The 17,133-nt window shown below is 42.8% G+C and overlaps 1 protein-coding gene across 6 annotated transcripts in view; it reads left to right on the top strand.

The window, feature by feature from the left end:
- The first annotated feature begins 526 nt into the window (after positions 1-526).
- The window catches only part of tdrd3 (tudor domain containing 3), a 34,422-nt gene continuing 17,815 nt past the window's right edge, over positions 527-17,133 (top strand). For all 6 annotated transcript variants that reach the window (XM_045214610.1, XM_045214606.1, XM_045214609.1 and 3 more), the window contains exons 1-6: positions 527-737; positions 1,453-1,537; positions 2,740-2,805; positions 4,438-4,598; positions 12,677-12,818; positions 15,152-15,223. In XM_045214610.1, coding sequence (XP_045070545.1) covers positions 700-737; positions 1,453-1,537; positions 2,740-2,805; positions 4,438-4,598; positions 12,677-12,818; positions 15,152-15,223 — 564 coding nt within the window. In that variant the 5' untranslated portion in view covers positions 527-699. The remainder of the gene's footprint in view (positions 738-1,452; positions 1,538-2,739; positions 2,806-4,437; positions 4,599-12,676; positions 12,819-15,151; positions 15,224-17,133) is intronic.

Below are 17,133 nucleotides of genomic sequence, written 5' to 3' on the forward strand. Positions count from 1 at the left end.
TTTTTGAAATGACACAAGGTAAACTAGAATATTTGAAAAACGATATCAAAATCTAAATTTTACAGGGTAGAACATTTTGAAATCAAATCAAATGTTATTTGTCAAATACCCGTGTTTAGCAGATGTTATAGCGGGTGTAGCGAAATGCTTGTCTCAAATTGAAACACGGTTTCTATTTTTTACATTTTACGAGTGGATCAGACAATTTTGAAATTGAAACGTTGAAACTAATATTATTCAATTTGAAGGAGTGTATTTGATCATTGGATTGTGGTCCTCTGTAGCTCAATTGGTAGAGCACGGCGCCTGTAACGACAGGGGTAGTGGGTTCGATCCCCGGGACCACCCATACGTAAAAACTGAATGCACACACGACTGTAAGTCGTTTTGGATAAAAGCGCCTGCTAAATGGCATATTATATTATTATTATTATACAACACCGTACATGTAGTGATTTTCTTTGCCACTGGGGCTGCTGTTTCGGTTCCGTCCCTCTTTGCCGCCAAGGACCAGATTCATCTTTGACCTGTGACGTCTCGCCCAACGCGAGGTCATTTGTTTTAAGTCGGCAAACGCTAAAATATCCGGCTAAACTCATTGATTATCGGATGAGTTATTAAAGATAAAACAATGGATAATCCACATATTAAATAGTTCATCGACTATATTTGCATTTGATACTCCATTTTTAAAGAAAAATGTCTGAACTCAATTTAGCCCTCTCCAAAGAAGGCTGGTGGGTAGCTTTGGGCTAACGTTGTAGCTAGCTAGCTAAATTACACGTTCACTTTGCTAGCTAGCATAGCTTTGGCTTTTCAATTTGTGGATTAACGGTAACCTAGCTAGCTAGCTAGTTAATGTTAACTAAATTAACGCTTAATGTTAGATTTAGGATCACACATACTATGATGGCTGTAATAATGTAGCTAAAAGGTTTGTACGCCAGATGTGTGTAACTAGCTATGTTATTACATAGCTGGAGTACAAACTGGTAACAGTAGCTAGCTAATGTTAGTAGCTAATTATGATTCTTTTGGCAGTTGATGTTGCGAAGTTTGTCATTTATCTCGCAAATTGCTGTCAATTAGCTTAGCATGAATAGCTTTGATATGCTAACTACAGGACAGTTTTTGCTCATTTGAAGCTAGCTAGCTAAGTAGCTACCTAGCTTGCTACCTAAGTAAACAACTCTGACCACCGGTGTAGCTAGCTAGCTCTACATGACTGTAGCTAGCTAGCTGTTAATATCTCTTCAAAGTTGATCTGCTAGTCAGTTGTTAGCTAGTTAAGTACACTCAAGTCATATGAGATCTTAGCGAGCTGGCTGGCTAGCTTCTGAATGTCGATGTGTTTGTTCACCGTAGCTAGCTAGAGTGTTTTTTTGTTTAACTACAGTACATTGGTTATGCCATGGAATGTGAGCCCTTTCTTTTGGTTTACCTCCTACACAGGTACCTTACAGATGAAGGAATAGAGGAGTTGAAAGCCACTTCTGAGAAACCCTCAGCTAATTACATTATTCGCATTGCACTTAATGTAAGTAGCAAGTATTTCTCACATCACTCTTCTAGTATACAGAAACCCGTTTTCTCTTCACCAGTGTAGATGTACATTAACTGGCCCTGGGGGGTTTGAGTAGAGAAGAGGAATGTTTGTCAGTGCTTACAGTCAATCTCATTTTCAAAAATCAAATCGGCTTACAGAACAGGTTTGTGTAAGGCCGGGTTCTCTACAAGCTCACAAAACAGATCCCTCTACATTGCTTTTAATATTGCTTGTTGAATGTTTTGCCGGTATGTCAGTAAATCAAAGTCAGCCTAATATGGCTGCATTCCCATTCTCCACCCTAGTGTGTACTCACACACTCCCCGTCCCTCCAGCCAATGCTTACGACGATCTAGTCTGAAATACACACTTTTAATTGGTATATACAGCCTGAGACATTTGTGCACAATCGAGTAAATGTTCCTTACAAGCCAGAATGTTGATTAAAATTACATGTAAGCTTACTCTACCAGTTGTTTGTGCGGTTTGTCCTTCTACTGCTCGAAATTTGAGACAAAATATCCACAGGAAGTATTGTTTAACTGACTTTTTAGAGTGCTCAAACCCCAGGATCTCTCGTCAATAGCTATTGAACCAAGCATGCCATGACAATGAAAATGGTATATTCTGTCAATAGCTATTGAACCAAGCATGCCATGGCAATGAAAATGGTATATTCTTAATATTTTTTGAAGATTGAAATCCAAATATCCAATGTAAAACTTACTTTACCTCAGTACTGAACCACATACCTACCGGCTCTCTACAATGTCAGGTAAACAATACCTTCCTGTGGATATTTTGTCTCAGATTTCGAGCAGCCGAATGAGAAACCGGGAGAGTAAGTTTAAATGTAATTGTATTAAACATTCTGGCTTGTAAGGAACATTTACATGATTTTGCACACACGTCTGGCTGTCTATTCCAATTAATTGTATATTACAGCCTGATTTAATCAGACTTAACACCAATCCAATACTTTTTGAAGTCCATGACTGGGAGTGTGCACATGCACACTTTGGGAGACGTGTGGAGAGTCAGAATGCCAGTGTCTTCAAAACAGGTTTCTCTACACTGCTTTGAATTATGTTTATAGAGGTTTACTGGTGTCTCATTCAGTCAGCCTAATATGTTGGTTGGGCAAGTATTATTCCCCTTTTGTTAATCCCCTGTCTCTGTGACTGCCTCTGCAGAGTGACTTGAGGACTATTGGCAGGAAGTTTCTCCCTGCGGACGTCAACAGTGGCCGGGTGGAGAAGGTGAGGCGATGTGTGTACTGGCGCAGATATGTGTACAAGAAAGGGTCAGAAAAACTGTCACACCTTATCATAATGACTCAGTGCATTAGTCAGCGGATGAGGTTAGTCAAGCTACACTCCTATGGTGAGTAACCATGCTGAAGACACGTCAACTTAGAAAGCTAATTCCTAGGCTTTAGCTCTATCGCAGCCTTGAAAACATGCACATGACCCGGGTTTGATACCATGGTGGTTACGCTGTCTTGTGCACGTTTGAGAAATACAGAAATGCACTACTTCCAAAGGCCACTAGATGTCTCTGTCACACCAGCTTTAAAATGCCTTAATTCCTTCCTTCAGCCATGGGGAGTTGCACTGAGTTCAACTGAGAAAATGCCACAGATGATGACGAGGGAGATAATTAATTAATTTGTATGTGAGCAAATAACCCACAGTCCTCCTAAAGCTCAGAATAAGATATTGCACTCCTTTCAGGTAAGTACAACTCCCACTCTCTGCATATCTCTAACAGGGAAAGAGCCATCAATACTGGTAATTCAGAATTTCTCAGTGTGTCTGCATTGAGTTATTTTTTTGGCTCTTTTCCCAGAGTAGGCAATCACTAGACTGCAATTAATATGTACTGCATTTCCAAAGAGTTGGTTGAATTTGGAGCTGAGGTAAACTATTTTAATTGGAAGGTGTAAACCGCTGTTGGATGCAAAGGAGTGAACTAGAACCAGAGCTGGGAAAAGACGCAACATCTGAGTAGTTGTATTTCTTTATGGCCCTGTAGCTTAGATGCCACTGCTCTGTTTACAGCATGGAACTGAAGAACAAACACACTGTTTACATAAGCATTAAGGAAGGTCAGGTACATAAACGTAAAGGAAGGTCAGGTACATAACATTAAGGAAGGTCGGGTACATAAACATTAAGGAAGGTCAGGTACATAACATTAAGGAAGGTCAGGTACATAACATTAAGGAAGGTCAGGTACATAACATTAAGGAAGGTCAGGTACATAAGTGGTAAGGAAGGTCAGTTACATAAGTGGTTAGGAAGGTCAGGTACATACACGTTAAGGAAGGTCAGGCACATAAGCATTAAGGAAGGTCAGGTACATGAGTGTTAAGGAAGGTCAGGTATTTAAAAGCAGTAAGGAAGATCAGGTAAATAAACACATTAAGGAAGGTTTATGTACTTAAAAGTGTTAAGGAAGGTCAGGTACTTAAAAGCAGTGAGGTCAATTTGAGCGAGACTGCGAGGGTAGCTCAGTTCAATAAACGTTATGAATCCCAGAGGAGCAGTTATTGAAGCTGATGTAACCAGTTAGTGGTTACAAGGCTGATGTCTTTACTTCAACAAACCCTGGCATTAGGACACACCGTAGCAAAAATGTTTTGCAACGGAAAACTAAAAGAAACATTTCTTATTGGTCAAGTCCAGGTCCCTCTCGCTTTGTCTGTCTTTTATCAGTTTGGTTCCTAATGAATACGGCCCCCATCTCACTCTCTACGGTGTGCCTTAATTAACACCACCACTGTATTTCTCTCCCCCTACCCGTCCCCGTCCCCCGTCCCCCTACCCGTCCCCCTACCCGTCCCCCTACCCGTCCCCCGTCCCCCTGTCCCCCGTCCCCGTCTCCCCCAGGTGGAGGGTCCGTGTGTGCTGCAGGTGCAGAAGGTGAGGAACGTGTCGGCCCCCAAGGACCATGAGGAGTCTCAGGGAGCCCCCAGGATGCTGCGGCTGCAGATGACAGACGGACACACCAACGCTGTGGGCCTCGAGTTCAAACACCTCTCCCAGATCAGGTAGAGAACCACTACTAGTTGAAACACCTCTCCCAGATCAGGTAGAGAACCACTACTAGTTGAAACACCTCTCCCAGATCAGGTAGAGAACCACTACTAGTTGAAACACCTCTCCCAGATCAGGTAGAGAACCACTACTAGTTGAAACACCTCTCCCAGATCAGGTAGAGAACCACTACTAGTTGAAACACCTCTCCCAGATCAGGTAGAGAACCACTACTAGTTGAAACACCTCTCCCAGATCAGGTAGAGAACCACTACTAGTTGAAACACCTCTCCCAGATCAGGTAGAGAACCACTACTAGTTGAAACACCTCTCCCAGATCAGGTAGAGAACCACTACTAGTTGAAACACCTCTCCCAGATCAGGTAGAGAACCACTACTAGTTGAAACACCTCTCCCAGATCAGGTAGAGAACCACTACTAGTTGAAACACCTCTCCCAGATCAGGTAGAGAACCACTACTAGTTGAAACACCTCTCCCAGATCAGGTAGAGAACCACCACTAGTTGAAACACCTCTCCCAGATCAGGTAGAGAACCACTACTAGTTGAAACACCTCTCCCAGATCAGGTAGAGAACCACTACTAGTTGAAACACCTCTCCCAGATCAGGTAGAGAACCACTACTAGTTGAAACACCTCTCCCAGATCAGGTAGAGAACCACTACTAGTTGAAACACCTCTCCCAGATCAGGTAGAGAACCACTACTAGTTGAAAAACCTCTCCCAGATCAGATAGAGAACCACTACTAGTTGAAACACCTCTCCCAGATCAGGTAGATAACCACTACTAGTTGAAACACCTCTCCCAGATCAGGTAGAGAACCACTACTAGTTGAAACACCTCTCCCAGATCAGGTAGAGAACCACCACTAGTTGAAACACCTCTCCCAGATCAGGTAGAGAACCACTACTAGTTGAAACACCTCTCCCAGATCAGATAGAGAACCACTACTAGTTGAAACACCTCTCCCAGATCAGGTTGAGGAAAAACTTGTGCCCAGAATTACATAGAACAATGAATTATAGGATCTCGATGAACTACTTGTACAAACAGCTATAAGATCAGGTTGAGAACAGGCTTTTTAGGGTCTAGGCCAGGTTACTATAAATTACTTTGACAACTGTTAATGTAAAAAAGTGCATTCTAAAATAAATCTGATTTTGATTGATCAGGCAGAGAACAGCTAGTTCAAACAAAGATCAGTTTATAGAGATCACATACTTTAAACACCAGGCTAAGCTCAGAGGTAATTTGTATCAAGCTGCTTCGAGTAGGGGTGTGCTGATTTTTAAGATCAGTTTTGTCGTTTTAAATCACCATGAATAAGAGTAAATGGACAGGGGTGAACTGATCCCAGATCAGCACTACTACTCTGAGATACTTGATAGTTAGCATCAAAGGCTATCCGCTTCTTCTCCAAAGGCACAGAACAAGTTAGCATCAAAGGCTATCCGCTTCTTCTCCAAAGGCACAGAACAAGTTAGCATCAAAGGCTATCCGCTTCTTCTCCAAAGGCACAGAACAAGTTAGCATCAAAGGCTATCCGCTTCTTCTCCAAAGGCACAGAACAAGTTAGCATCAAAGGCTATCCGCTTCTTCTCCAAAGGCACAGAACAAGTTAGCATCAAAGGCTATCCGCTTCTTCTCCAAAGGCACAGAACAAGTTAGCATCAAAGGCTATCCGCTTCTTCTCCAAAGGCACAGAACAAGTTAGCATCAAAGGCTATCCGCTTCTTCTCCAAAGGCACAGAACAAGTTAGCATCAAAGGCTATCCGCTTCTTCTCCAAAGGCACAGAACAAGTTAGCATCAAAGGCTATCCGCTTCTTCTCCAAAGGCACAGAACAAGTTAGCATCAAAGGCTATCCGCTTCTCCTCCAAAGGCACAGAACAAGTTAGCATCAAAGGCTATCCGCTTCTTCTCCAAAGGCACAGAACAAGTTAGCATCAAAGGCTATCCGCTTCTTCTCCAAAGGCACAGAACAAGTTAGCATCAAAGGCTATCCGCTTCTTCTCCAAAGGCACAGAACAAGTTAGCATCAAAGGCTATCCGCTTCTTCTCCAAAGGCACAGAACAAGTTAGCATCAAAGGCTATCCGCTTCTTCTCCAAAGGCACAGAACAAGTTAGCATCAAAGGCTATCCGCTTCTTCTCCAAAGGCACAGAACAAGTTAGCATCAAAGGCTATCCGCTTCTTCTCCAAAGGCACAGAACAAGTTAGCATCAAAGGCTATCCGCTTCTTCTCCAAAGGCACAGAACAAGTTAGCATCAAAGGCTATCCGCTTCTTCTCCAAAGGCACAGAACAAGTTAGCATCAAAGGCTATCCGCTTCTTCTCCAAAGGCACAGAACAAGTTAGCATCAAAGGCTATCCGCTTCTTCTCCAAAGGCACAGAACAAGTTAGCATCAAAGGCTATCCGCTTCTTCTCCAAAGGCACAGAACAAGTTAGCATCAAAGGCTATCCGTCTTCTTCTCCAAAGGCACAGAACAAGTTAGCATCAAAGGCTATCCGCTTCTTCTCCAAAGGCACAGAACAAGTTAGCATCAAAGGCTATCCGCTTCTTCTCCAAAGGCACAGAACAAGTTAGCATCAAAGGCTATCCGCTTCTTCTCCAAAGGCACAGAACAAGTTAGCATCAAAGGCTATCCGCTTCTTCTCCAAAGGCACAGAACAAGTTAGCATCAAAGGCTATCCGCTTCTCCTCCAAAGGCACAGAACAAGTTAGCATCAAAGGCTATCCGCTTCTCCTCCAAAGGCACAGAACAAGTTAGCATCAAAGGCTATCCGCTTCTTCTCCAAAGGCACAGAACAAGTTAGCATCAAAGGCTATCCGCTTCTTCTCCAAAGGCACAGAACAAGTTAGCATCAAAGGCTATCCGCTTCTTCTCCAAAGGCACAGAACAAGTTAGCATCAAAGGCTATCCGCTTCTTCTCCAAAGGCACAGAACAAGTTAGCATCAAAGGCTATCCGCTTCTTCTCCAAAGGCACAGAACAAGTTAGCATCAAAGGCTATCCGCTTCTTCTCCAAAGGCACAGAACAAGTTAGCATCAAAGGCTATCTGCTTCTTCTCCAAAGGCACAGAACCCAGTAAATCATTTGCTTTTCTGGGCTGCAGAAAACTCCTGCATTCCAGCATACCAGGGATTCACTACATACAGTGAGCTCCATAATTCACTGGACAGTGACCATTATTTTGTTATTTTGGTTCTGTACTCTAGCACTTTGAGTTTGAAAGGATACAATGACAATGAGGGTGAAGTGCAGACTGTCAGCTTTAATTTGAGGGTATTTTCATACATATCGGATGAACCGTTTACGAATTATAGAAGCTTTTGTACATAGTCCCCCCCATTTTCGGGCATCAAAAAACATTGGACAGTATAACATAATGTAGAATAAAGTAATCATTGTTAATATTTGGTCGCATATCCTTTGCATGCAATGACTGCTTGAAGTCTGCGATGCATCGCCATCACCAGACGCTGGGTATCTTCCCTGGTGATGCTCTGCCAGGCCTGTCCTGCAGCCATCTTCAGTTCCTGCTTGTTTCGGGGACTTATTGCCTTAAGTCTCCTCTTCAGCATGTAAAATGCATGTTCAATTGGATTCAGATCTGGTGATTGACTCGGCCAGTCAAGGATTTTCCACTTTTTGGCCATCAAAAACCCCTTTGTTGCTCTAGCAGTATGTTTAGGGTCATTGTCTTGTTGCATGATGAAGTGCCGTCCAATGAGTTTGGAGGCATTTGGTTTTATCTGAGCAGATAAAATATTTCTGTAGACTTCAGAATTCATTGTTCTACTTCTGTCTGCAGTCACATCATCGATGAAGACAAGTGAGTCTGTTCCACTGGCAGCCATACAGGCCCAAGCCATAACACCCCCTCCACCATGTTTCATGGATGAGGTGGTATGCTTTGGATCATGGGCATTTCTTTTTTTTCTCCACACTTTTGTCTTTCCATCACTCTGGTACATGTTAATCTTTGTCTCATCTGTCCACAATACTTTTTTCCAGAACTCTTGGGGCTCTTTTAGGTGCTTTTTAGCAAATCTTGCCTCTCTGTTCTTCTGGCGTATCAGTGGTTTGCATCTTGTAGTGTACCCTCTGTAGTCCTGCTGGTGTAGTCTTCTGCGTATGGTAGACTTTGACACATCTACACCTGCATCCAGGAGAGTGTTTTTGATCTGTTGGGCTGTTGTCAGTGGTCTTCCTCGGTCTACCGGGTCTTTTGGACATAATTGAGTTCACCGGTTGTTGTTTTTTCTTGTTAATGATGAACAAAACTGTTGACTTGGGCATGGCCAGGGTTTTTGCAATGTTCCTGAATGATTGATTTTCATTTCTGAGCCTTATGACGGCCAACTTCATTTGCATCGACACTGCTGTCTTCCTCGTGTTGTCACACCCCAACAACAACCTCCAAAAGGCAATAGCAAAGTCTAGAATCAATGCTATTCATCAACAGCGCTCCTGCATTCACTAACGACACAAATTAATACACCTGCCTAACGACACACATCTGTGAAGCCAATTTAACAAATGCTTGTAGTACCTTAAAATGGGTGGACCATGTACAAAAGGTGCTGTCATTTCTAAACGGTTCATCCGATATGTATGAAAGTACCCTCAAATTAAAGCTGACAGTCTGCACTTCATGCTCATTGTCATTGTATCCTTTCAAACTCAAAGTGCTAGAGTACAGAACCAAAATAACAAAATAATGGTCACTGTCCAATGAATTATGGAGCTCACTGTATATACAGTGAAGGGAAAAAAGTATTTGATCCCCTGCTGATTTTGTACGTTTGCCCACTGACAAAGACATGATCAGTCTATAATTTTAATGGTAGGTTTATTTGAACACTGAGAGACAGAATAACAACAACAAAATCCAGAAAAATGCATGTCAAAAATGTTATAAATTGATTTGCATTTTAATGAGGGAAATAAGTATTTCACCCCCTCTCAATCAGAAAGTTTTCTGGCTCCCAGGTGTCTTTTATACAGGTAAAGAGCTGAGATTAGGAGCACACTCTTAAAGGGAGTGCTCCTAATCTCAGTTTGTTACCTGTATAAAAGACACCTGTCCACAGAAGCAATCAATCAATCAGATTCCAAACTCTCCACCATGGCCAAGACCAAAGAGCTCTCCAAGGATGTCAGGGACAAGATTGTAGACCTACACAAGGCTGGAATGGGCTACAAGACCATCGCCAAGCAGCTTGGTGAGAAGGTGACAATAGTTGGTGCGAATATTCGCAAATGGAAGAAACACAAAATAACTGTCAATCTCCCTCGGCCTGGGGCTCCATGCAAGATCTCACCTCGTGGAGTTGCAATGATCATGAGAACGGTGAGGAATCAGCCCAGAACTACACGGGAGGATCATGTCAATGATCTCAAGGCAGCTGGGACCATAGTCACCAAGAAAACAATTGGTAACACACCATGCCGTGAAGGACTGAAATCCTGCAGCGCCTGCAAGGTCCCCCTGCTCAAGAAAGCACATATACAGGCCCATCTGAAGTTTGCCAATGAACAACTGAATGATTCAGAGGAGAACTGGGTGAAAGTGTTGTGGTCAGATGAGACCAAAATGGAGCTCTTTGGCATCAACTCAACTCGCCGTGTTTGGAGGAGGAGGAATGCTGCCTATGACCCCAAGAACACCATCCCCACCGTCAAACATGGAGGTGGAAACATTATGCTTTGGGGGTGTTTTTCTGCTAAGGGGACAGGACAACTTCACCGCATCAAAGGGACGATGGACGGGGCCATGTACCGTCAAATCTTGGGTGAGAACCTCCTTCCCTCAGCCAGGGCATTGGAAATGGGTCGTGGATGGGTATTCCAGCATGACAATGACCCAAAACACACGGCCAAGGCAACAAAGGAGTGGCTCAAGAAGAAGCACATTAAGGTCCTGGAGTGGCCTAACCAGTCTCCAGACCTTAATCCCATAGAAAATCTGTGGAGGGAGCTGAAGGTTCGAGTTGCCAAACGTCAGGCTCGAAACCTTAATGACTTGGAGAAGATCTGCAAAGAGGAGTGGAACAAAATCCCTCCTGAGATGTGTGCAAACCTGGTGGCCAACTACAAGAAACGTCTGACCTCTGTGATTGCCAACAAGGGTTTTGCCACCAAGTACTAAGTCATGTTTTGCAGAGGGCTCAAATACTTATTTCCCTCACTGTAGACTGATGCTGCTTCACTCCTCTCTACAAATCAGCCAGTATCGTAGCTAGATCCTAATTTTCAACCAAAGTACTTGTCTTGCTTTTGGAATGGAAGCACAGGCAGATGTGGGTGACTTTCTGAACTTCCTCAGCCCCCCCCATCCCCCCCCCTCCTCCGTCCCGGTCTCCATCTCTCTCGCTTTCTTCTCCTCCCTGCAATTTCCACTCGTCAGCGGCTGATCTGCTACCAATCCCCCTTCCTTAATTACAACTCCATCCAAGCAGCGGCCGTGGCGACGGCTGCCATGGCTACCAGCCAGCCCCTACAGGTGGAGTGGCCGGAGAGGAAAGTAGAGGAGAGCGCCGTGTCCCAAATGGTACCCTATTCCCTATGGGGCCCTGGTCAAAACTACTACACTATAAAGGGAACAGGGTGCCATTTGGGACGCAAGGTGAGAGCTTGCCCAGAATCCATCCTAGTCAGCCATGAGGAGAGAACAGTACAACCCTTTTATAATGACAACACTAACTAGTGTCTGTTCTGTTGATATCAGCTAGCTCTGATAGTGGAGGAGAGAGGGAGGGAGAGAGAGAGAAAAGGAAACAGAAAGAGATGGATGAGAGGATGGATAGGAGGAAAAAGAAAGGGTTAGTTTGTAACGACATGCAGCTCCGTTCCACAGTGTCATTCTGAGGCAGTATCCTGAGAGGACCCTGCTCCAGCCCCAGCTAGCTCAAACCTGTCCCAAAAGGCACCCTATTCCCTATGTAGTGCACTACTACTAGCCCTATGGGGGGGGGCTCTTGTCAAATATGATGCACTATATAGGGGGACAGGGATCCATTTGGGACACACGGGGGCCATTGGGTTGGAAGTGAAATCCCTAATTGCTGCGCGGCGCTGCATCAGTAGCTGGAAATCCCTCTTAAGTCCCTGTGCTTTTTAATGAGAGGACTGGGGGGGCTGAGTCTCAAATGGTACCCTATTCCCTATTGGCCCTGGTCAAAAGTAGTGCACTACATAGGGAATGGAGTGCCATTTTGGGATACGGGCTGGGGGGCTCAGAGCTGGTGGTGATCAGTACACAGAACTGGGGCTGTTAATTTAAGATGAGTACGGCCTGCACCGCGGATGGGATTATTCCTAGGGTGTGTCCCAAATTGGCTTCATATTCCCTATATAGTGCACTACTTTTTGACCGTAGGCCATTGCCCAATCCAGACCACTTTTCTAAATGACACGCTGTGTTGCAAAAACAGGTGCCATTTGGGACCCAACACCCTAGTCCCGATAGTCGCACCATCCTTACTGCAACACAGCGTGTCATTTAGAAAAGTGTTCTGGGTAGGGCAATGGTCGAGGGTAGAGGGGGAGAGGTTTGGGGGGGGGGTAACGTAAGCTAAGCTAAGTCCTTTTGGCATGGCTGCCCCTGTTGGACTGGAGCCACCACAGGCATAGCCGGCTGGATGAAGAGTTTAGGAGGGAAATGAATCATGATGATTTCTGTTTCTCTTCTAATTAAAGCTGGGCCAGACTGCTTTCATATCAGTGTCCTGTTTGGTCCGTCCGTCTGTTGTGTTTTCATTCCGTTGTTACAGATAAAGACATCTATTGTTTATCAATCTCCTGTTTTGTTTTTGCCCTGTCAATATTAGGTTAACATGTGATCTGTGCTTCCATTCCATTGTTGTAGCCAATGGTTATTAAATGCAACAGTCAACATATTCCATATGAACCTATTATAGTCAATCTCCTGGTTGTTTGATTGTTTTGGCATTGGTTTAAGCTTCCTTAACTGCTTAGTTAGAGCTCGCCACATAATTAAACATTGGTTCTCTATGGAGCTGTCCTCTGGCCTCCCTAATTCACCCCCTGTGTTGCTTTCAGTCTGAACACCCCTCCAGGAACCAAGGTGAAGGTCCTTGGTACGGTCCAGGTGAAGAATGGCATTCTGCTTCTGGATGACTCAAAGATCTCCGTCCTCGGAGGGGAGGTCGACCACATGATGGAGAAATGGGAACTGCAAAGGGTGAGGAAGAGGGAGTTTTACCCTTCGTTTTACAGCAGAACGTCTCTGTGAACGCGTCCCAAATGGCACCCTATTCCCTACATAGTGCATGCACTTCAAAAGTAGTGCACTAGACTATATACTATATAGGGAATAGAGAGGCGGTTAAACCAATGTGTATTATATTAGCATATACACTGTTACTGGACAGTTGTTCGTCCTATCTGATTCCAAGGACCATGACAAAGGATATGCTAAAGGATATATTAAGGGGTGTACTAAAGGGTGGGTGTACTAAGGGATGTACTAAAGGGTGTACTAAAGGGTGTACTAAAGGGTGTACTAAAGGGTGTACTAAAGGATATATTAAAGGGTGTACTAAAGGATATATTAAAGGGTGTACTAAAGGGTGTACTAAAGGGTGTACTAAAGGATATATTAAAGGGTGTACTAAAGGATATATTAAAGGGTGTACTAAAGGGTGTACTAAAGGATATATTAAAGGGTGTACTAAAGGATATATTAAAGGGTGTACTAAAGGGTGTACTAAAGGATATATTAAAGGGTGTACTAAAGGATATATTAAAGGGTGTACTAAAGGGTGTACTAAAGGATATATTAAAGGGTGTACTAAAGGATATATTAAAGGGTGTACTAAAGGATATAGTAAAGGATATATTAAAGGGTGTACTAAAGGATATATTAAAGGGTGTACTAAAGGATATATTAAAGGATGTACTAAAGGGTGTACTAAAGGGTGGGTGTACTAAAGGATATATTAAAGGGTGTACTAAAGGATATATTAAAGGATGTACTAAAGGGTGTACTAAAGGGTGGGTGTACTAAAGGATATATTAAAGGGTGTACTAAAGGATATATTAAAGGGTGTACTAAAGGGTGTACTAACGGGTGGGTGTACTAAAGGATATATTAAAGGGTGTACTAAAGGATATATTAAAGGGTGTACTAAAGGGTGGGTGTACTAAAGGGTGTACTAAAGGATATATTAAAGGGTGTACTAAAGGATATATTAAAGGGTGTACTAAAGGGTGTACTAACGGGTGGGTGTACTAAAGGATATATTAAAGGGTGTACTAAAGGATATATTAAAGGGTGTACTAAAGGGTGGGTGTACTAAAGGGTGTACTAAAGGATATATTAAAGGGTGTACTAAAGGGTATATTAAAGGGTGTACTAAAGGGTATATTAAAGGGTGTACTAAAGGGTGGGTGTACTAAAGGGTGTACTAAAGGATATATTAAAGGGTGTACTAAAGGGTATATTAAAGGGTGTACTAAAGGGTGGGTGTACTAAAGGGTGTACTAAAGGATATATTAAAGGGTGTACTAAAGGGTATATTAAAGGGTGTACTAAATGATATATTAAAGGGTGTACTAAAGGATATATTAAAGGGTGTACTAAAGGGTGGGTGTACTAAAGGGTGTACTAAAGGATATATTAAAGGGTGTACTAAAGGGTATATTAAAGGGTGTACTAAATGATATATTAAAGGGTGTACTAAAGGGTGGGTGTACTAAAGGGTGTACTAAAGGATATATTAAAGGGTGTACTAAAGGGTGGGTGTACTAAAGGGTGTACTAAATGATATATTAAAGGGTGTACTAAAGGGTGTACTAAAGGGTGGGTGTACTAAAGGGTGGGTGTACTAAAGGGTGGGTGTACTAAAGGGTGTACTAAAGGATATATTAAAGGGTGTACTAAATGATATATTAAAGGGTGTACTAAAGGATATATTAAAGGGTGTACTAAAGGGTGGGTGTACTAAAGGATATATTAAAGGGTGTACTAAAGGGTGGGTGTACTAAAGGGTGTACTAAAGGATATATTAAAGGGTGTACTAAAGGATATATTAAAGGGTGTACTAAAGGGTGGGTGTACTAAGGGATGTACTAAAGGGGGTACTAAAGCAGTGGTATTCAAACTTTCTCTGCAGGGACGCCATTTTTTCCGCATTCATTTCTCGTGACCCCACCCCGTCCCAAATATAATGACCCAACCTTAACATCGGTACATCTAGATCTTTACTTCACCAATGAACCTTCAATTCATTACATTTTAATCTGTTATCAAAATGGAAAGAGACTTAATAAATACATTTACTCAATGACATTTTTAAATGTGTTATTATCTTTTGTATATTGTCCCACACAATAATGTGTACTCTGAATTATTTTGTTCCTAAAAAAAAAAAAAAGTGTACAAAAAATTGCAGACTCCACTGCAGTTCCCCAACGACCCCGATTTTGAATACCACTGTACCAAAGGGGTGTACCTAAGGGGTGTCCCTAAGGGGTGTACTAAATCCCCCTTCTCTTCTCCCCTTTGACCTCCAGAGCTTGGCCAAACACAGCAGGAGTAACATCGGAAGAGAGGGTGGAGCCCCTCCCTTTGTGCCCTTCGGACAGGTAAGGCCTGTCACACACAGCCAATCAGACTGTCTTTTTCTGTTCACTAACCAATCAGACTGGTTCTCTCTCTGTTGACTAACCAATCAGACTGATTCTCTCTCTGTTGACTAACCAATCAGACTGATTCTCTCTCTGTTGACTAACCAATCAGACTGATTCTCTCTCTGTTGACTAACCAATCAGACTGATTCTCTCTCTGTTGACTAACCAATCAGACTGATTCTCTCTCTGTTGACTAACCAATCAGACTGATTCTCTCTCTGTTGACTAACCAATCAGACTGATTCTCTCTCTGTTGACTAACCAATCAGACTGATTCTCTCTCTGTTGACTAACCAATCAGACTGATTCTCTCTGTTGACTAACCAATCAGACTGATTCTCTCTCTGTTGACTAACCAATCAGACTGGTTCTCTCTCTGTTGACTAACCAATCAGACTGATTCTCTCTGTTGACTAACCAATCAGTCTGGTTCTCTCTCTGTTGACTAACCAATCAGACTGATTCTCTCTGTTGACTAACCAATCAGACTGATTCTCTCTCTGTTGACTAACCAATCAGACTGATTCTCTCTCTGTTGACTAACCAATCAGACTGATTCTCTCTCTGTTGACTAACCAATCAGACTGGTTCTCTCTCTGTTGACTAACCAATCAGACTGATTCTCTCTGTTGACTAACCAATCAGACTGATTCTCTCTCTGTTGACTAACCAATCAGACTGATTCTCTCTCTGTTGACTAACCAATCAGACTGATTCTCTCTCTGTTGACTAACCAATCAGACTGGTTCTCTCTCTGTTGACTAACCAATCAGACTGATTCTCTCTCTGTTGACTAACCAATCAGACTGGTTCTCTCTCTGTTGACTAACCAATCAGACTGGTTCTCTCTCTGTTGACTAACCAATCAGACTGGTTCTCTCTCTGTTGACTAACCAATCAGACTGATTCTCTCTCTGTTGACTAACCAATCAGACTGATTCTCTCTCTGTTGACTAACCAATCAGACTGATCTCTCTCTGTTGACTAACCAATCAGACTGATTCTCTCTCTGTTGACTAACCAATCAGACTGATTCTCTCTCTGTTGACTAACCAATCAGACTGATTCTCTCTCTGTTGACTAACCAATCAGACTGATTCTCTCTCTGTTGACTAACCAATCAGACTGATTCTCTCTCTGTTGACTAACCAATCAGACTGATTCTCTCTCTGTTGACTAACCAATCAGACTGGTTCTCTCTCTGTTGACTAACCAATCAGACTGATTCTCTCTCTGTTGACTAACCAATCAGACTGATTCTCTCTCTGTTGACTAACCAATCAGACTGATTCTCTCTCTGTTGACTAACCAATCAGACTGATTCTCTCTCTGTTGACTAACCAATCAGACTGATTCTCTCTCTGTTGACTAACCAATCAGACTGATTCTCTCTCTGTTGACTAACCAATCAGACTGGTTCTCTCTCTGTTGACTAACCAATCAGACTGATTCTCTCTCTGTTGACTAACCAATCAGACTGATTCTCTCTCTGTTGACTAACCAATCAGACTGGTTCTCTCTCTGTTGACTAACCAATCAGACTGGTTCTCTCTCTGTTGACTAACCAATCAGACTGGTTCTCTCTCTGTTGACTAACCAATCAGACTGGTTCTCTCTCTGTTGACTAACCAATCAGACTGATTCTCTCTCTGTTGACTAACCAATCAGACTGGTTCTCTCTCTGTTGACTAACCAATCAGACTGATTCTCTCTGTTGACTAACCAATCAGACTGATTCTCTCTCTGTTGACTAACCAATCAGACTGGTTCTCTCTCTGTTGACTAACCAATCAGACTGGTTCTCTCTCTGTTGACTAACCAATCAGACTGATTCTCTCTCTGTTGACTAACCAATCAGACTGGTT

The sequence above is a fragment of the Coregonus clupeaformis genome, unplaced genomic scaffold (assembly GCF_020615455.1).
Source record: "Coregonus clupeaformis isolate EN_2021a unplaced genomic scaffold, ASM2061545v1 scaf0284, whole genome shotgun sequence".
Lineage (NCBI taxonomy): Eukaryota > Metazoa > Chordata > Actinopteri > Salmoniformes > Salmonidae > Coregonus > Coregonus clupeaformis.